Source organism: Myxocyprinus asiaticus, chromosome 20 (assembly GCF_019703515.2).
Source record: "Myxocyprinus asiaticus isolate MX2 ecotype Aquarium Trade chromosome 20, UBuf_Myxa_2, whole genome shotgun sequence".
NCBI classification, from domain to species: Eukaryota; Metazoa; Chordata; class Actinopteri; order Cypriniformes; family Catostomidae; genus Myxocyprinus; species Myxocyprinus asiaticus.
In genome coordinates, this window is record NC_059363.1 from 15,622,935 (window position 1) to 15,644,496 (window position 21,562).

The 21,562-nt window shown below is 39.5% G+C and overlaps 1 protein-coding gene across 4 annotated transcripts in view; it reads left to right on the forward strand.

Annotated features, from left to right (window-relative positions):
* The window catches only part of slc8a1b (solute carrier family 8 member 1b), a 118,336-nt gene extending 97,225 nt beyond the window's left edge, over positions 1-21,111 (forward strand). For all 4 annotated transcript variants that reach the window (XM_051646456.1, XM_051646453.1, XM_051646454.1 and 1 more), the window contains exons 6-7: positions 3,164-3,439; positions 10,411-21,111. In XM_051646456.1, the coding sequence (XP_051502416.1) occupies positions 3,164-3,439; positions 10,411-10,787 (653 nt within the window). In that variant the 3' untranslated portion in view covers positions 10,788-21,111. The remainder of the gene's footprint in view (positions 1-3,163; positions 3,440-10,410) is intronic.
* Positions 21,112-21,562: the final 451 nt, after the last annotated feature.

A 21,562-nucleotide genomic window follows, 5' to 3' on the forward strand; every position in this document is an offset into this window, starting at 1 on the left:
CATGATGCACGTATCCTGAGGGAGAGTACTCTATACAGAGAGCTCCAAAACAGCAGAACGGATGGCATAATATTAGAAGACAGTGCCTATCCACTCCTACCATGGCCGATGACCCCTTTTCTTGCAGCAAACACACCTGAGCAGGCACGCTTCAACACTGCTCATTGCAAAACAAGATGTACAATTGAGCGCTTAAATGGAGTCCTCAAGTGGCGCTTTGCATGCCTTAACTACTTGCAAGTGGAACCACAGGGAGCATGCAACATAATACTTGCCTGTATTGTCCTGCACAACATTGCTAGAAGGCGCAAAGTCCCTCTCTGTGATGAAGATAATGATAATGATCCACCTGAGCCTGCTGAATACCCAGACCAACCTCCAGCATTCTCTCAGAGTGAGGAACTGACTGGACATACAATAAGGGATGCAATCGTTAAAAACTACTTTTGACTGGTTGATTTCTGATTATTGATTGTAATTAATATACTGTGACAAATGACAGTTAAAATTTAATATTTTTCTTTGCTATTGACATATGTTTGGGGGATTATTTATAGGGACAAAATCTTTTATTCTTTTTCACTTTACTGAAAGGCTTAATTGTTAGCCCAGTGTGTACTTTATACTTTACTTGTATACTTTATCACTATAATGGTTAAACTAATCAAGAGCAAAATTAAAAAATCTAAAAAATATATATATATTACATGATACAAATTGTGTATTTTCGACCAATTTTAAAGTTTTATTACATTTTTGTTGTTGAAATCCACCCTTCTGCTGGGATCAGTATAATCCTGATTTTTTGGATCAAAAGTATCCCAATCTTACTAAAAAGTTGAACAACACAAACTGACGATTTGATCCAGATTAAAACCAGGATTGGATTTTGTGATCTAATCCGATTTCAGAATACTTTTTTCTTTTGAACAACCCATTTTCAAGATTTGATCCAATCCGATAGCCATAATCTGATCAGATTACTTTTGAACAACTGGCCCCTGATGACAGATGGAAAACTTGAAAGTTTTTTTATGCCAGTGAGGACAGAGCAGAGATTTTCCATGACTTTTTATCATGACACACAGACGCACACAGGTCCACAATCATACACACATACACAGAAACAAAAAGAAAAGGTCTGCAACCATAATGGCAGTAAATTGAAGAGTTTACAGTTTAAAAGCATTGATAAATGTCAGACTCTGTACACAGCTAGAGGATTTATATCTGGAAGATAAGGAGGGAGTAAACACAACACGAATACTCTGCGTGTGTGTGTGTGTGTGTGTGTGTGTGTTTATGTACTTAGCTTTAGTTTGTGAGCTACATCTGACAAAACCTCCCTTTTTGGACAACAGAGAACATCCTCAGTTAGAAAACAAATAAAGGATCAAATCAAATAAAAAAGCAAATACTGTTTTGTTTTTACTGTAAAAATACTTCTATAGAAAGACATTTCAGAGAACTCTTGGATATGATTTCAATCGATGTATAATTTTTATCATGTTGTACTTTTCTCACAGAGGCTCAGTTTGAGACTGAGGTTGAGATATTGAATCTGAACACTGACATTTCTCTCTGAATCTTCAAAAGCGACTCACATTGCCATTCACTCTGATATCAATCTTTCCAAATCGTAAAAGTTTTGATGTGATTCATTCAAGTTTAAGTTAAAACTTGCCAACATTTGTGCAGTGCATTTTGTGTATTTGTACATACTCTACCTGAACAATATAATTTTTAAAGCATCTTTTTTTATCAATAATTTGTTTAACCTAAGTGCAGTGCTATAATTTTTTTTTTGTTCCAAAACAGAATGTCTTAGCAAAACAATAACAAAATCCAATGCAAGAGTCTTGAAATGCCTTTTACTCTCAGCTGCTGTCTGAACAGCAGAGATTTATGAACATCCTGTAACATCTAATCACACTTTAAAGGAACAGCCTCACCTGTCAGAGAGGTCTGTGTGTGTGGATGTGTGTAAGCTGCTCTCTTTACGCTCTCAAGAAAACACAGCACCAACAGAATATCAAACAGATTAGATCCTCTGTCTCTGAATGCACACACACACAAGTGCCTGTGTGTTTAACATATCGATAAAAGCCTTTTAGGAGTGAGGGTAAAAAAGCTAATTCTCTGTTGTCAGTTTGTTCAATGTTTAATGTTTCTTTTTAATGCCAGAGGGATTTAGTCTAGTCTACCTCTAAGAGCCTTTGTGTAAACAACACTTCAAAAGCTATACTTGACTGTTGATTATGTGTAAGAACAAGATTGTTCTTTCATTGTACGTGGCTTTTAGGTACAAATAGATTTTTGTTTTCTGAAGAAAATCTGTGTTGTTTGGTCCGTGCAAATCTCAGCGCCATAAATCTATGGTGTTGTGGGTGGTTGTCAGGGTGTTATGAGATTCCAAAACCTGGTTGTTAGGTTGTTACTTACTTGCCCAACTAAAAAGAGCCCAGCCCACAAATTTATGATATTCTAAATTTTTAAATATCTAGATATTGCTCAGTTTCCCAGGAACATTGTACATCTGATCAATTATTAAAGTAACATCACACTCCTCAACAAGCCACGCAATTTGAGGTATCATTCATGTTCGTACCACAAACAATGAGGGATGAGTTGCATGCAAAGTTTAATACTTTGGGTTAGGGAATTTTTAGAATCCCAAATAATAGTAATAGTGATGCTTGCCTTAGCAAGTGCCACTACTAAAATCATAATATATATATATATATATATATATATATATATAACATTTATGCTTTCCCACCATTGGGCCGAAAGGTTCTGAGCACAGTAGGTTACATTTCCAGTAGCATTTCCATTTGATTATGGCTCAGTACAGTGTGATTGCACACCATATCATGGCCGGCCAGGATTTCTCACGGTTAGCTATCCATACTCAGCCGTGCTGGTGGAATGGCTTTAGTGACATGGCGACTCACGATTGGTCACTTGTCCAGTCAGCCCATTCTAATCCTGAATTCACAGTTGAAGGAAGAAAAAGGAAGTTGAAAGAGAAACCTGTAGTTGTGCCAACAAGACTGGTTTGTTCAGAAATGCACAGCTCCACGAGAACCGTCTGGCCCAATGGTGTAAAAGCGCCTATAATTTGCCACTCTTCCCTTTCTTGACCCCCTTTATCTTCCTGCAGGTGAAGATGATGATGAGGAGGAATGCGGAGAGGAGAAGCTCCCGTCCTGTTTTGATTATGTCATGCATTTCCTCACTGTCTTCTGGAAAGTTCTCTTCGCCTTCGTCCCACCCACCGACTACTGGAACGGGTGGGCATGTTTTGTGGTGTCAATCCTCATGATTGGCCTTCTGACAGCGTTCATCGGAGACCTGGCATCCCACTTCGGCTGCACCATTGGACTCAAAGACTCTGTCACTGCAGTGGTGTTTGTGGCTCTTGGCACTTCAATTCCAGGTGAGAGACAGAGGCCCATTTTACACCTTCTATTAACATCTGGTGTTGTGTGATCCATTGACAAGTGGTCAGCCAAGACACATTGCTGTTTGTACCTGATGCTGTTTTAAAGTATGTCTCAAATCATGTGATAGGATTTCAAGGGGAGGGTCTCTGATTTCATGACTGCATACATCACGCAATATATTGCTGCATGTTGAAAATGATGTTGATTTTAATCATGCCACAAACAACACTTTGAGCATTTTGCTTGTTTTTTAGTTTGAGTACCTGTAACTTAATATAAACATATTTCACTTGATCTACATTTATTAATTTAGCAGATTAATTTATACATTAGCTTAATTAGCTTAAATACAAAGCTAAATGTCTTTATAATTATAATAAGATGTTCTTTGAAGTATATATATATATATATATATATATATATATATATATATATATATACACACACACACACACACACACACACACACACAGTTGTGCTCAGAAGTTTGTATACCCTTGGAGAATTGGTAATATATGTACCATTTTTAAAGAAAACATGAGTGAGCAGGTAAAACACATTTCTTTTATTTCTTATGGGATTCATATTCAACTGTAGGTTATAACAGAATTGCACAATCATAAAACAAAACATGGCAACAAAGAAAAAAATGAAATGATCCCTGTTCAAAAGTCTGCATACCCTTGGTTCTTAATACTGTGTATTGCTCCCTTTAGCATTAATGACAGCATGCAGTCTTTTGTAATATTTGTCTATGAGGCCCCAAATTCTTGCAGGTGGTATAGCTGCCCATTCGTCTTGGCAAAATGCCTCCTGGTCATACAAAGTCTTTGGTCGTCTTGCATGAACCGCACGTTTGAGATCTCCCCAGAGTGGCTCGATGATATTAAGATCAGGAGACTGTAATGGCCACTCCAGAACCTTCACCTTTTTCTGCTGTAACCAATGGAGGGTCAACTTGGCCTTGTTCTTAGGGTCATTGTCGTGCTGGAAAGTCCAAGAGCATCCCATGCACAGCTTTCGTGCAGAAGAATGTAAATTGTCTGCCAGTATTTTCTGATAACATGCTGCATTCATCTTTTCATCAATTTTCACAAGATCCCCCGTGCCTTTAGAGCTCACACACCCCCAAAACATCAGTGAGCCACCACCATGCTTCACAGTGGGGATGGTATTCTTTTCACTATAGGCCTTGCTGACCCCTCTCCAAACATAGCGCATATGGTTGTGACCATAAAGCTCTATTTTGGTCTCATCACTCCAAATTACAGTGTGCCAGAAGCTTTGAGGCGTGTCAAGGTGTTGTTGGGCATATTGTAACCAGGCTTTTTTGTGGCATTGGTGCAGTAAAGGCTTCTTTCTGGCAACTCGACCATGCAGCTCATTTTTGTTCAAGTATTGTCGTATTGTGCTCCTTGAAACAACCACACCGTCTTTTTCCAGAGCAGCCTGTATTTCTCCTGAGGTTACCTGTGGGTTTTTCTTTGTATCCCGAACAATTCTTCTGGCAGTTGTGGCTGAAATCTTTCTTGGTCTACCTGACCTTGGCTTGGTATCAAGAGATCCCCGAATTTTCCACTTCTTAATAAGTGACTGAACAGTACTGACTGGCATTTTCAAGACTTTGGATATCTTTTTATATCCGTTTCCATCTTTATAAAGTTCCAATACCTTGTTACGCAGGTCTTTTGACAGTTCTATTCTGCTCCCCATGGCTCAGTATCTAGCCTGCTCAGTGCATCCATGTGAGAGCTAACAAACTCGTTGACTATTTATACACAGACACTAATTGCAATTTAAAAAGCCACAGGTGTGGGAAATTAAACTTGAATTGCCATTTAAACCTGTGTGTGTCACCTTGTGTGTCTGTAACGAGGCCAAACATTCAAGGGTGTGTAAACTTTTGATCAGGGCCATTTGGGTGATTTCTGTTATCATTATGATTTAAAAAGTAGCCAAACAACTATGTGATAATAAATCGCTTCATATGATCACTATCCTTAAATAAAAGAGTTTTTTTGCATGATCAGTCATATTTTCAAAATCAGTGCCAAAATTTCACAATTTCTGCCAGTGTATGCAAACTTTTGAGCACAACTGTATATATACATACACAGTATGTGTGTGTGTGTGCTTTTCCCAAATTTTTGACTGGTTATTTTCTTTCAGTTTAAAGGGAGAGTTCACCCAAAAATGATAAGTCTCTCATCATTTAATCACCCTCATGCTTATGTCAAGATTTATAGTGAATAAGGACTTAAAGTTTGGTGTGTTACTTCAGAAGACATGGATTAAACCACTCCAGTCATATGGATTACTTTTATGCTGCCTTTACGTCCTTTTGGAGCCCATTGACTTGCATTATATGGCCAAACACACATTGTACATCCTTCAAAATATCTTAGTTTGTGTTCAGCAGAAGAAAGAAAGTCCTACGAGTTGGAGATGGCATGAGGGTAAATGATGAGACAATTTGGGTGAACTATCCCTTTAAAACCCCTGTTTAATTGTTGATGTGAGTAGGCGGTCCTACACTGTTGTGCATGACAGATTAGTGTTTGTGCTACAAATGCAATATGATCACATTTGTTTCTGACTACCAACAAATATGGTTTGAGTGAAGTGATCATAAAACATTTTGGACCAGTAAACACCTGTATTTATCATATTAACTGAAACAGATGTTAATGCTTGGTGTAAATGGGGTCAGAGAGTAGGAAAGAGGGAAATGGGTGAAGAAAATGCACAAATGTTTCTGCTTTTTGCAAGTTTTGTGTTTCAGCCACCCATGTGTGTGAACATTTACATAAGCCATTTATCACAGAATGAGGATGTCCAAGGCCTTGGTTGTGTGTGTGTGTGTAGGGATATGATGATGATATATTATATAATTATGTGGAGTAAAGCTCCTTGCTACATTGCGCCCCATACCTTACCCTCATCAGTCATGATAACTGTTATTTAAAATGGAGAATGAAACACACACACCATTACTCCCATGTACTGGAGAGAGTGCTTACCTCAGACACACACACAAATGTTAAATAGATTCAGTTTGCTGGAAACGCAGTGTATGTTCACCATGTTTAGTATTCCAGACACACTGGACTGCTCACAGAGAAAATGCTGAAAGAGCAGAAAACAGAAAAATTCCCATCTCTCTCTCTCTTTAATGCTCTTTCCTTCTCTCACTCTTTTCATTCTCTCCCTCCATTTCGCTTCTCACCTCCCTTTCGTCTGCATTTCTGCCCAGTTTCTCTCTGATTCCCCTTCTGATTTCTTTCTGAATGAATGAATGAATAAATAATATAATAACTGTTTTCAAACAGTTTTACCTGTGGTAGACTGTGAAGATACATTTTTCTTAGGCTTTAACCTTACAGAGGTCAACAAATGACTAATTTTGTATAGCATCAAAGTGTTTACACTTTTCAGGGGAATCTACCTACAAATGTAGTTGTTTCTGTGTATTAAGATGGGATTTGAGAAAGTATTTAACATTGAAACAATTACACTCTTCAACTTTTTCAATATTTCTTTCACATTCAGCATTGTTCCATTGCATGAAAGAATGTAGCAAACATTCTCGCATCCTTGTTTGAAAAAAAAAAAAAATTAATTGGTTAAAATTCCATTGTGCGCATGGCCCCGAAAATCACACATTTCCATTCATCTATTTGCTTGTGTGGAATAAACTTTAAAATCTGTTCTATTGAAAGGTTTACAATCACATCAATTGATTGTTCTTTTCTGCTGTTGTTTGATTACGATTCCGCCTTTGAGCACAGTTTGACAAAATAGCAAATGCCAAACAATGCGAACAGTGCCATATTGAACAGTTAGCAAATGTGTCATTCTGTTCTGAGAGATGAAAGCCGGTAATTTTGAAAAAAGCAGAATGAAACATCCAATTAGCCAAGCGCTCAGCCAGAAACCAGACAAATGAAATGTACGTTGACTGATAAGGCAGAAAACAAAGCCTATAGATTCAGCAAACAGTTAGCATATCTTGAATTATTAATTGGCTCAATTAATTTGAAATTGTAATGCTTTGTTGGCGCCCGATGACTGGCGTACAGTGACACACTCTGAAAGCAGCCCTGCTAATACAGTATGTACTGGTGTGAAAGGTTTACTATAATAATAATTCCTTCTATAGCACTTTTCTAGACACCTAAAGCTCTTTACATAGTAGTGGGGGAATCTCCTCAATCACCACCAGTGTGCAGCATCCACCTGGATGATGCGATGGCAGCCATAGTGCACCAGAACACACACCAGCTATTGATGGAGAGGAGACTACATTAATTTAGCCAATTCATACTTATTAGGAAGCCATGGTGGATAGAGGCCAATGGGCAAATCTGGCCAGGACACAGAGGTTACACCCCTACCCTGGCATTTTTAATGACCACAGAGAGTCAGGACTTTGGTTTAACGTCTCATCTGAAAGACAGTGACTTTTTACAGTACAGCATCCCGCTTACTATACTGGGGCTTTAGGACCCACACAGACCACAGAGTGAGCACCCCCTGCTGGCCTCACTAAAACCTCTTCCAGCAGTCTCCCATCCAGTACTAGCTAGGCTTAACCCTGCTTAGTTTCAATGGTAACCGATAAGAGCTGCAGGGTGATATGCTTAGTTTAAAAGTGTGCATTTAAACTAATTGTGAAGCAGTCCGAATTTTAATCTATGTCTATGTGCAAACTTAAGCAGTTTGAGGTCAATAACAGTTTCAAAGTCTGTAATGGTCTGGAACACTGTATTAACTCTGTTATGATTAACTGCTCCCGAGTGTCTTTCTGGGATGGAGTATTCATTGCCATCACACCCACGTTAGCGGCAGTTGTCGTCTATGCACTGCAGGCTCTTTGGCAAGACTTAACACCAGACTGGGTGTTAGCTGAGCCTTGACTGAGATTTCTATGGTAATACCATGGAAACGGTTCATTCCATGCTGTTGTTTACAACAATATAACAGGACAGCGAAGAATAACGAGAAGGAAAATATTTCAGAAATGAGTACTTTTACAGTAACCCGACTTTGACTTTAATACTGCACCATTTCTTCGAATCCATTAAAAGGGAGAAGTCACTCAAAAATGAAAATTCTGTCAAAATGTACTCCCCGTCATGCTGTTCCAGAGTGGTATGACATACTTTCTCTTGCAAAACATGAGAGGGAAAAAGAATGTATAAGGATCCCAGTCTGTCTTTTGGTAAAATTTGCAGTTTAAAGTGACTCAATGGGAATATGATGCACAAGTCACATTGACTACTTATTTGAATTTTTTTTTTGGGGGGGGGGGGGGGTTAAGCTTTAAAGTGAGTCACTGTTAACTGCAATTGTATTGCAAAGACGGAACAGGATATTTATACAATTTTCCCCTTTTGCGTTTATTTAAAAATGTTCACCTTTTTTTATTATAATCTTATTTTTGTTTGACTAAATGTTTTGTGATTTAAAATGTATAGGATACTTTTCGTTTGAGGTGCTGTGCCAGAATACCAATACTTGAATATGAATGTGTAAATTTAAAGTGTGTATCTGCAGGAGAGACCTTTAAATGAGAAAAATGGCTCTCTGTGACCACAGGCAGCAAAGAGTAATATCAACATATCCAGAGCAGTCCAGAAGGGTTACGTGTTATAGACTACATTAGCATAACGAAAGAGAAAGGGAGAGGGAGGGAGAGAGAGAAAGAAAGATTAAAAGAGACCGTAAGGAAGAGAGTTAGAAAGGGAGTATATGCATCAAGGATTATTTAGTGGCTTTTTCCAGACAGAACTGGTGTACAGTGAGTGCCCTCCTGCCAAATGCACAATCAGCATCCTCATGGCTTCTCAGCTGTCTGCAATAGATCAGCCTGTTAGCAAGCAGCTGTCTCTGAGAGAGAAACCACACTGTTTAAAAAGCAGAGAGCCCACTGATTTCAACTGAAATTTGAGGTAAACCATGCTGTTATTACAAAATTACACATCCTTACCAAAAAAGGAGGGCTGAGTGAGAGAGAAGAGAAGATGGGTACTGTGTGTGATTGTGTGTGTGTGGTTTTTCTTAGCAGTACTATGGGGACAAAATTGTCCCCAGACGTTAACTCAATCTGACAAACCTCTCTTTAGGGACGTCCCAGGACATCCTAAATTGCAAAAAAACATTCATAAATAAATTATGTTTATAGTAATTATAATTGGCTTTAGATAAAAATAGAAGTATGTGTTATGTCCTCAGTACATAATTGTCCCCAAAAGAGCGCTAAATGTGACTAAATCTTCCTTTGGAGCTATTCGAGGATGTCCTCAATTGGAAAATCAAACGTTTTTAAGGTTAGAACCGTATAGTAATTAAAATTAGCTTTTTATATAAACAATAGAAGGTATCTCCCCATTTAGAGAAGTAAATGTGTTTGTGGAATTGTGAATACTTCTTAAGGCTATTTTATACTGAGTAGACGAACAGGCTTCTTTTAGTTCCTGAAATTTATGACAAAACGTTTTTGTTCTGTTAAGGTTTGTAAGTTATATGTCTCCTGTTCATGCACATCTTTGAAATTCTTGACCTAGGACAATTCGGCTAGTCGAAGAGCATTGATGATTGGGTAAAACAAATCATGGGTGTGGTTTGATTGTGATGTTCTTTATTTATTTGTTTACTTTCCTAAACTAATTTGGAAGTAGGATAAACAAAGGCTTCAATCATCTAGGGTTCTTTAGTTTTTTCAGGAGAGAGTAGTTCTGCTTCTTCCAATGTATACATTTGAAATTAAAAAGTTTTGTTTTAGAGATGTAGCAAAAGTTGTATATTTTGTTGAAGTTATAATATGAAATGATTTAACAAAATGTTAATGACTCCTATGATTATTGTAAATATCGGCAAAAAGTATTGTTCTTAAACCACTTTTTTCCCTCTTCTCCACTACCTCATTCTTTTCTCTTTCCTGTCTTCCTCCTCTTCCTCTCAGACACCTTTGCCAGCAAAGTGGCTGCAATACAGGACCAGTACGCCGACGCATCCATTGGAAATGTGACGGGGAGCAACGCCGTGAACGTCTTCTTGGGCATCGGAGTAGCGTGGTCCATCGCCGCCATCTATCACAACTCCAAGGGCCACGAGTTCAAGGTGGAGCCGGGTAACCTGGCCTTCTCCGTTACCCTCTTTACCATTTTCGCCTTCATCTGTGTAGCGGTGCTCATGTACCGGCGCCGGCCTGACATCGGCGGCGAGCTGGGGGGTCCGCGGACTGCTAAAGCACTGACCACCATGCTTTTCATCAGCCTCTGGCTCCTCTACATCCTGTTCTCCTCTCTGGAGGCTTACTGCCACATCAAGGGCTTCTAAATGCACATTCACACTCATATCTACAAACACACTCAGAACTACACTCCTCCACACAGTGACATACATGTTCATGCATTCTGGGGAAAATACGTGAAGAACACGGAAAAGGTAATAACTAATGACTGCAGAGAAAGGTAAATGCTGCAAACAAGTTTTTGGGTTTATGTGGATAATAATTTCCACAAACCATCGGTCAGTTCTTCTGTCATCTACACACGCCACTCCTTTATTCATCTTCCTCTGTTTATTGTGTGTGTTGAATGACTGCATCTGATTGGACGGTCTTTTGCTGACTTGAAGAGGCGTGACCACAGTGTTCAAACATCAACAAATAAGATTATCAAAGCTACTATTGCTACCTTTAACTACTGTAGTTGTGCTTTTTGAAATATAAAAACAGTGTAAAAGCCAATTGAAGTGAATAGCAGCCACTTGGATGTGGAGGAACTGTGGAATCTGTAAGCTTTTTTCATTATGCCATGGAATTCTGGGTAATGTAGTTCAGTGGCTTTGATATATTTTTAGTCTTTATGGGAATTTTGGTCGAGTTTCTTGAGGTGGCAGAGATACCGTACATACTGCCCTGCAAAGCCAAAACACAATAACGACAACATTGAAACTGAGAAAATTGGCTAAGTTATGAAAGTCTCACGCTGTTTTCTTTAAATCTGAGCAGTTGCACCAAACCTGTCTGTCATTGGGAGGGTCATTGTGTAAGAGAACAGTTTCGATCATAACTCAATTTTGACAAAATGTGTAGTTACTGCATTTTGGTTTTGCAGAGCAGAATACTCCTAGAACTTGCAGACAGACAAAATTACACAACTTCTTTTGGTTTACAGATTATAAGCACATTTCTTTTTTTTTTACCTGTTTTTTTTTTTTTTTAACACAGTTTGACCTTAAATTAAAATGGTCCTAACAAAAAGTGGTCAGCTGCTGCCTTTGACATCCTCCTAAACAGCTTAATGATGTTGTCAAGAGCACTTTTTATCCCACTTGCACTGGTGAAGTTAGTTTCCTACGTTTTCAGCAACAGTTCAGTTCAAAAAGTAATCAGTTATATAATAAGGAGAGTGAAGTAAAGACAGCTGTAATCTCTCCCAGCTTTAGAGACCAGAGGTGCACAAAACTTTAATTGAAGAGCCTTGATCTGGCATTCTTAAAGATTTTATCATGCCATTTTAAGAGCTCAGCATTAAGGGATTCCTGCTGAAAAGACCAGCTTGGCATGAATTGCCATGATGGTCAAGGTTGGTTAATACTGGTCAACCAGCATAACTGTCCAAATCTTCTTTTTTTATTATTTGTCAGAACAGATTCAGAAGGACCGGGTGATGCAGAGAGAAAAAGTTTGTTTATTAAATGAGGGGAAAAAATAGAATCCACAAGGCAAAAAATATAGTCCAGAGGGTGGCAAAAATAAAGTTCAAAGCACGCTGGGGAAAAAACAAGGATAATCCACTCTAAGGATATGGCAGTGAATATCACAGAAAACAAAAAGGCAAAAATCCCAGGAGGCAGGAACAATGGCGAGTGGTAACAGGTAGTCAGTCCACAAGCAGACTGCAACGCTGAAGAAAAGTGTGCACGGATGGAACCAAAGCATCTGGTTCTTGGGAGGGGAACAGAGGAGGCTGGTAGCCTAAACAGCACTGGAAGGGTGACCCGTAGACGATACTGGCAACGAGTTGTGAGCATATTCTTCCCAGGTGAGCTTGGAACTCCAAGTCGATGGCTCTCGAGAGGCCTCGCAATGCAGGACCCACTCCAGACACTGGTTGGCTCGCTCAGCTTTCCTGTTGGTCTGGGGATGGAACCCAGAGAACAGACTAACAGTCGCAACCCTGTCAGAGACCACGTCTGTCAGGAGGCCATGGATGCGAAACAAGTAGTCTGTTGCAGTAACCGCTGTCTCCCTCGCTGATGGTAATTTGGGGAGGGGAATAAAATGGACCGTCTTCGAGAACTGGTCCACCACAGTCAAAATGACTGTATTACCATTGGACGGGGTAAGCCAGTAACAAAATCCAAGGCAATATAAGGCCAGGGTCTCAAAGGGACCGGCAGCGGTTGAAGGAGCCCTGCAGGGGGCCAACTGGAAGACTTGTTACTAGCACAAACGGGACAAGCCGAGACAAACTGACAGTCATCCCACGCCATCGTGAGCCACCAGAATCGCTGCTTAATAAATGCCTGAGTGTGAATCGCCCCCGGATGACAGGTGAGATTGGAGGAGTGGCCCCACTGAAAGACGTGAGTTCGGACCACCCCAGCAACAAATAACAGGTTCGCTGGACACTCCGTGGGAGTATTAACATCACGTAAAGCCGAGCAGACTTTGGCCTCGACTTCCCAAGCCACCGCTGTAACCACCACAGAGGGTGGAAGAATGGTGTCCTGTGAAGCCGAGGTGCTCTCAGTTTCAAAAGATCGAGAAAGAGCATTGGGTTTACCATTCTTCGAACCGGGGCGTTACTATAATACAAAGTCAAATCAGCCAAAGAAGAGTGCCCAGTGAGCCTGTCTGGAATTTAGTCTCTTTGCAGTCTTGATGTATTCAAGGTTCTTGTGGTCAGTCCAAACAACAAAAGGGAACCCCTCTAACCAGTGTCGCCACTCGCCCAAAGCCAGCCTGACTGCCAGTAACTCACGATTACTAATATCGTAATTTCGTTCTGATGGAGAGAGACGATGAGAAAGTAGGTGCAGGGGTGCAACCTCTGACTTCTGGAACAAAACACATCCGACCCCGACGCATCAACCTCCACTACAAACTGACGAGACAGATCAGGATTTATCAGGATGGGTGCTGAAATAAAGCAGCACTTTATCTTTTGGAATGCAGTCTCAGCCTGCGTTGACCAAACAAATAGTGTCTTGGTGGAGGTTAGATTCATCAGAGGTGGGGCGACCTGGCTGAAGTTCTGAATGAAACGCTGATAGAAGTTGGCAAACCCCAGTAACCGCTGGACTGCCTTGTGAGAGTCTGGGCTTGGCTAACTCTCAATAGCCTTGACCTTATCGGGGTCCATTCGGACACCATCAGGCAAGAGCATGAACCCCAGGAACGAAACCAACTGTGCATGGAACTCGCACTTCTCCACCTTGATGGACAGTCGATTCTCCAGCAGCCTCTGAAGCAATCGTCTGATGTGCTGGACATGGTCATTAATGTCACACGAGAAAATCAGAATGTTGTCTAGGTATACAAACACGAATTGTTTGACCATGTCCCAGAGCACATCATTGACGAGTGCTTGGAAGATGGCCAGGGCATTGGACAACCCAAAAGGCATAACCAGGTATTTGAAGTGCTCAGTGGGTGTATTAAAAGCCATCTTCCATTCGTCCCCCTCTCTTATCCGGACCAGGTGGAAAGCATGCATAGATCCAACTTCGTGAAGCAGGAGGCCCCCTGCAAGATTTTGAAAGCTGAAGACATCAAAAGCAAGTGATGTCATTCAGCCCCTGATAATCTATGCAGGGTCTTAAGGAGCCATCCTTCTTCCCCTCGAAGAAGAACCCTGCCCCAACTGGAGAAGAAGAGGGACGAATGATACCTGCTGCTAGAGAATCACTGATGTACTTATTCCATGTCCTCAGAGTAATCAGAGATGGACATCTTATCTTGGCTTAGTTCTGACAGTTCTCTGGCCACCTTCGTACCTGTGGCAGCCCGGTCGAACACCTCGCATAACTCTTCAGAGAAGGCCTTGAAGGTGGAGCAGCACATAGTTTCCTGTCCCAGACTGCCGTATCCCATTCACGAGCCTGTCCGGCAAGCAGAGAATCCACGAACGCCACCTTAGACTCTTCAATGGGAAAGGATGATGGTTGCAAAGAAAACGAGAGTGAACAATGGGAGAGAAATGAGTGACAGGTCTTGAGCTCACCTGAATATGGCGCAGGTGGGTTGAGGTGGGACTCGTGCAACCTAGTTGGAGCTGTAAAGGCGGGTGGTACAGAAGCTGGGACGGCGGTGGTGGTAGAAGTCATAGGTGGGGGACCAGCATTGGGAGAGATGCACAGATGTTGAAGGCTTGACGTGATCTCGGCTATCCGCTCTGCCATTTTCTCAAGAGCATGGCTGGTCTGATTTAATTGAGTCTGCTGACAACCCAAGATTGATTCATGCTGGATAATAGTTTCCTGGAGTGAAAAACTCTGCTGGGTCCATTGTTGGCTTGTTTGTTATGTTAGAACAGATTCAGAAGGACCCAGGGATGCAGAGAGAATGCTGATGACCCATTCACAAGTTAAAGGGCAACACACAGGGAATACACATACGTGTAGAAAAAACTGACATACGCACCAGAACCATGACAGAATTTACATGCTGGTCAACCAGGTTGGTTAATGCTGGTTAGTGCTGTTCAGCCAGGCTGGTTAATGCTGGTTAGTGCTGGTCAACAAGGCTGGTAATTGATTAGTGCTGGGCAACCATGCTGTTTACTGGTGGTCAATCAGCATAGGTATGCAAAACTTATGTTGAATTTTCATGCTGGTTAGTGCTGGTCAGTCAGGCTGGTAATTGATTAGTTCTGGACAACCATGCAGGTTAATACAACCAGGTGCTGGTAAATCAGCATAGTAATGCAAAACTCTTCCAACATCCAAAAATGTTCATGCTGGTCAACCAGGCCGTTTATTTGTTAGTGCTGGTCAACCAGTCTGGTTAGTGCTGGTCAACCAGGTTAATTTGTTAATGCTAGTCAGTCAGGCTTGTTAATGCCGTTTTGTGCTGGTCAGCCAGGCTGGTTAATGGTTAGTGCTGGTTAACCAGCACAGCCATGCAAAACGTTGCAGAATTTCCATGCTGGTCAAAGTTGGTTAATGCTGGTTATTCAGGCTGGCTAATGGTTAGTGCATTTCAACCAAACTGGTTTATGCTGGTGATTGTGGATAATAGTTTGTGATGATCAACCAGGCTGGTTAATGTGAAGTGCTGGTCAACCAGGCTGGTTAATTGTTAGTGCTGGACAACCATGCTGGTTAAGGCTGGGGAACCATGCTGTTAATAGTTGGTGCTGGGCAATCAGGCTGGTTAATGCTGGTTAGTTATGGTCAGCAAGGCTGATAAATGGTTAATGCTGGTCAGCCAGGCTGGTTCATGCTGGTTAGTGCTGGCTAATGGTTAGTGCTGGTCAACCAGGCTGTTTAATGCTGGTTAGTACTGGTCAACCAGCATGGCCATGTGAAACTAAGTTGGTCAACCAGCATGTTCTTTCTGAAGAAGCTGGGTGACCAAAGACAACTAGATGGTTAAGCTAGTTAAGGCCATATGGACCAGTGACCATATAACAGAAACATACTAACTCTAGAATCCTACCTTATCTGTTCTAATCCTTACTTAAATATGTCAGGTCTTTAAATGTAAGACCTAAAAAAAGTACAGCCCCAGCATCCTAAACACAACAAATACTGGTGACCAGTCCTTTTCAGAAGGGACATCCTTATTTATTTTTTTACAATACAAACACTTTATTGACAATGCAGTTTGTTATACTTAGATTATTAATTGATCTAATTGATTTTCAGATGGAACATGTATAAAGTCAATAGAGTGAAATTTGTGTAAGAAATGCTTTTGCCAACATCACATCAAGGAGTTTACTATAATGACTGTTACTTTCCATCCAAACAAACACACATTCATTAGCACACACTACAACCACATAAACACTAACTGAACAGCAAAAACAGTGGCCATACCTGACATACTTACAATCTAACACATGCAAGGATTAATAATGGTGAAAAAATACACACTCATCTGTGGAGTTTACGAGGGCACACTCTCCCTCCAACCCTGCTGAGATTTCTTCTTTGTACTATGTAGTTTTGCTGTATACAGATCTGTATGGTAAATATCATAGAGTAGCCATGGTTTTAGGAGCAGCCATTTTAGACATAGGCCAGTTTTAAAATCAGACATTTTAATTCTAATCAGAATTTGACTCTAAACATCTTTAGAAAAGCATGGTTTAAACAAAGAAAAATGTATAAGCTTAAAGTTTTCAGAGTAGCTTGGTTTGAAATTGTGAAACCGCAATCTTTCACTCTCTTTTGAATGGAACAGAATGCAGTTGTCTCAGTATACATTGAAGTTCTTTTAACTTAATACAGCATCTTAAAAACATGGCACTCATGTGCGAAACTGCGAGATGCGATGCAGTTGTCAAAGATGGCAGTCTAATGCATTTTTGCAAAGAAAAAATATTAAAAAGCAGCGCATTTGTTGTGAATGACTACTTTGCTCAGTTTATACAACATTTTTCCTAACTGACAAATATTAGTAGATATGACATAAATATTTTGGACTCTATAGTGTAGTTTGCTCCAAATTTGCCAAAGGGAAAATCTTTCTTATTGAAAACTGCAGTGTGCCACACAGCCCCTGAAGTGGCTTTTGTACCTCAAATCTTAATATTTTTACCCACACCAAAAATATCCTTTCAAAGAAAAAGAGAGACCTTGGTGACATTTCTTATGAGTGTTCCTACCTTATTCGAGAGGTCCAGCCTACACCTCTTTTACTGCATCTGAGCACCAACTTCCCTTGTGATAAAGGGAGTGTCTTAAATGTCTTTAAAAGGAATTTTGGAAATTGAAATGCACAGGGGTTTGGAGTTTGTGTAGCTTGATTTTGAAAGAGAAGGAAAAAATGACTAGTTTATTCTTTTTTTGTTTTATGTTTTAATGAAAGGAAAAATGTGGTACCAGCTCCAGGGTATTTCGATATGAAAGCAATGACCCTGAAGAAAATGGCCCACTGTTGCTTGCTAATTCCAAGCTCCACCTGAAAGACACTACAGATAATTAAGAAAAAACAGTCAGTATAACAGGACAGACTTTTTCTCCTGAAGCCTAATATCTATTCAACCAACGAACAAAAAGAGATGAATTTCAAAGGAATTTGGGTTTGGTGAAACCATGTGAATTACAGCCATACTCTATGTTCTGCCAACAAGACTTTCACAGACTCTCGCCGAATGATTGCACAATCAAGCCGGAGGTGTGTCTACACTCATGGGTGTATGAGACATTTAAAATGTACATGGTCTCTAAGGTTTATAATCTATATGTACTTGCTTTGGCAGAGCAGTGGTCAACGAATTTGTGTCTGTACATCTGCACTCACCACATGTGGGTGTGCCTGTAAATCAGGGCAAGACTGTGTTTGACTTTGTGAAACCTAACCCCTCCCCCATGCCCCACCCCCATGTTTGCCATGTCCATATTTGGAATGTTAATGTGCTTCGTGTTGACAGTGCATGGATGCTAACCTGTCTGTATATAGTACGCAGAATTCCCTTCATTAACATAGTCGACAGAGGTTTGAAAGCTGTATAGATATTCAGAATTGTATTTGTTTGTTTGTTTGCTTGTTTGTTTCAATTCTCTTGTAAGTTTAATTTTTGTCTATTTTTTATTTTTTTACTTGCACATGTATGTTAAAAAGGCAGTATCTGTCATTTGGTACAGGAGCACATATACTAACAAAAGGAAGCAATATATCAAGGTCATCTGCTTGGTTGTTGCTGTGGTTGTATTATTTAACAGAATAAGATATTTTGTCACTAAACAGTTCAGATATATATGTATATACTGTACAGTAGAAAGAAGACAGAGTCGCCGCTCTGGCATTATCACAGAGAGAATACAGCATATTTATTTGAGACCTTTACGAACTTATAACAAATATTGCCTTTTGGATTTATTGTTGCATAGAGCTTGTTTTGTTCTAGTTTTTCACTGAGCAGTGTGTGTGTGTGTGTGTGTGTGTGTGTGTGTGTGTATATATATGTGTGTGTTTGCCTGGTCTGGAGCAGTATGTGATATTGGTAAGAATTAAAGAAATAGTCCACCCAAAAAATTTACATTCTATCATTATTAACTCGCTCGTGTTGTTCCCAACCCATAGGGCTGTCCTGCACTGAATTCAGAACAACTTGATCTCATGAAAACTACGTGTCCACGTATATTACACGTGCTTTATTACACGTTTCGCTGCAGTTTTCCAGTGAAATGTCCAGTGGGGGCCACCAAAGGCGAGTGAAATGGTGTCGTAATCATACAAGGTTTTAAGTTGAATGTTAGATGGAGGTTTTAATGGGTAAAATGTACTCCCTAACTTAAAACTTCAACCTAAACCTAACCAATAGTGTCCTTAAAGCAAATGAGAGGTGAACAAAACAGACACCCTCACCCTAAAACAACACTTAAACCATAGCCAAAAGTGTCCTAAAAGCAAATGAGAAGTAAACAAATCAGACAGGTCAACCCTAAACCAACACCTAAACCTAACCGATAGTGTCCTTAAAGCGCATTTTCTGAAGCAACCACATCATTTTGTGTCGCTTCTATGGAACATTCATCTCACGTGTCCGCTTGCACGCTTGACTGGTCTCGAACCGCATATTTCGGAGGGTGAGTAAATAATGGCAGTATTTTGATTTTTGGGTGAACTAATCCTTAGAGGAAACAAATAATCCTTTATTTATCTGCTCTGTGTCTGTAAACCATCTTGCAAAGCTCTGTGAACCATCTGGAAAATATCTGTAAAACGTTGGGAGAATGTGTGTGAAACGTCAGAGTAATGTTTGCCTTGTGTATGTCCTCTACCCCCTCTCTCTTCCTCACTACTCAGATGGACTGTAGTTTTTCAGGGGTTTAATACTAATCTTTGATAATATTATTTCCTCCTCCCCTCTCTCTCTTTTTCTTTCTTTCTTTCTCTCTCCCCCCTAACTCTCCAATCCAAGGCCTCACTAACATGTTGCATTGATGTGTCCAGTGCTGAAATTATGTGGGCTGTAAGTTGTAAACAAATGCAGCAGTGTTTGTGTAAAGACGTTGCTGAAATTCCTGAACAGTGCATATACCTGTCTGTGTGTATACGATTACATTGTACTTATTTATATGGTATAAATTTATCAAATTTATAAAGGTTTGCAAACCAATTTCATCAACATGGCAGAAAGCTCTCATGCCAAAGCAGGACTGAATGTAATGTGTGTTAACATAATAGCTGGTCTAAATGAAGGAAGTTTCATTATCTTATCTGTCTTGTACAGATCGAGGGGCTCAAATCATTGTGTGTGTATGATTACTGCAAGCTAACGCTGAGAGTCATGTTAATGCAAAGTGTGTATGGCCTTGCAGCATAGTGTGTCTTACACTGTTCTCTGTCATATAGGCTTATTAAAACGGTCTTGATTTTCCTCCTAACTCGCTCAATCTTATCTATCTCTCTTGCAATTTTTGCTTTGTTTCACGCTTTTTGTTTTGATCATTAGGTTGTTTTAATTTAGATCTAAATAACTGAAAATTAAAAAAATTTTGTTCTGATTTTTTGTTTTTTGCATCTAATAAGATGGACGTCCACTAACTGTGATTGCTCCCTTAGTACACCTCTACACAGGAAATAAAGTTTGGGATATCCTGTTTAGAGCCAAGGGGCTGCAGTGTGTCTCTTTTTATGAGTATAGTTCTCCGCAAGCACACACATTCATTGCAGATAACAAGTGTAACAAAGGTGTCACCAGTAAGATTATACAGAACCTCTGCAGTTATATACATGCACACAGATGTTATTTTGTCATTTAAGATCACATGAAATGAAAGTTTTGTGGATTTTAGTTAATGTCTGTTAGCTTTGATGCCATATGCAGTGTTGGGTGGATTACTTCTGAAGTGTAATCTGGTGCTGATTACAAATTACTCAACCAAAACTGTAATCAGTATCATAATATTTTACACATTTTTGGTAATCTATTCTGATTACTTTTGTATTACTCATTGCATATTTCGATAAGAATCTAATCATTAATCTTAAGTGTATAAAGTACCTATTAACACTCATTTTATTAAAGGAATATTCCAGGTTCAATACAAATTAAGATCATCTGACAGTATTTGTGGCATAATGTTGATTACCACAAAAAAATTATTTTGACATCTCTCCTTTACCTTTAAAAAAGCAAAAATCGAGGTTACAGTGAGGCACTTACAATGGAAGTGAATGGGGCCAATTTTTGGAAAGCTTAAAAAGGCAGAAATATGAAGCTTATAATTTTATAAAAGCACTTACATACATTTTTCTGATAAAACTCATGTAATATTTGAGCTGTAAAGTTGTTTAAATAGTCTTTTTTATGGTCGTTTTAGGGTTTATGCCATTACCTCACCATGGCAACGAAGTTGTAAAATTTACACACAAAGGGTTAGTAAATTATTTTATCACACTAAAATCATGTTAACATGGATATTGTTTACATCTTGTGGCTAGTTTAAGTGCCTCACTGTAATACTAATGATGTTATTAGTATTCAATAAAAGTTCTCAATGTTTGGAGAAAATGTTCTTAGTGCAACATTGTTGGTGTGCCTTTTAAAGCAGATTTTTAAATTGTAGTTATTGTTGTTGGCTGTAATATAATGTAGCCTTATGGATCCATAAAAAGTAACTGTAATTTAATTATTTAAATTTTAAAATGTAATCTAATTACAAGTACTTGATTTTTGCAATGTGGTCATGTAATCAAAAGTACTTGTAACCTGTTACTCCTCAACACTCTCTGTTGTTGATGTATACATTTAAAATGTACCAAAAAAGTAATTATATTCCAGGAAAACTGACCAAAAATACTGATGACTCATGTTGCACTACGTTGCATTTTTGACCAATCAAATGTTCTCTAGAACAAGAATGTCCCTCTCCCTGCACCTGATCAGCAAGTAGCAAATCATGGATCATGGCTATGATGCAAC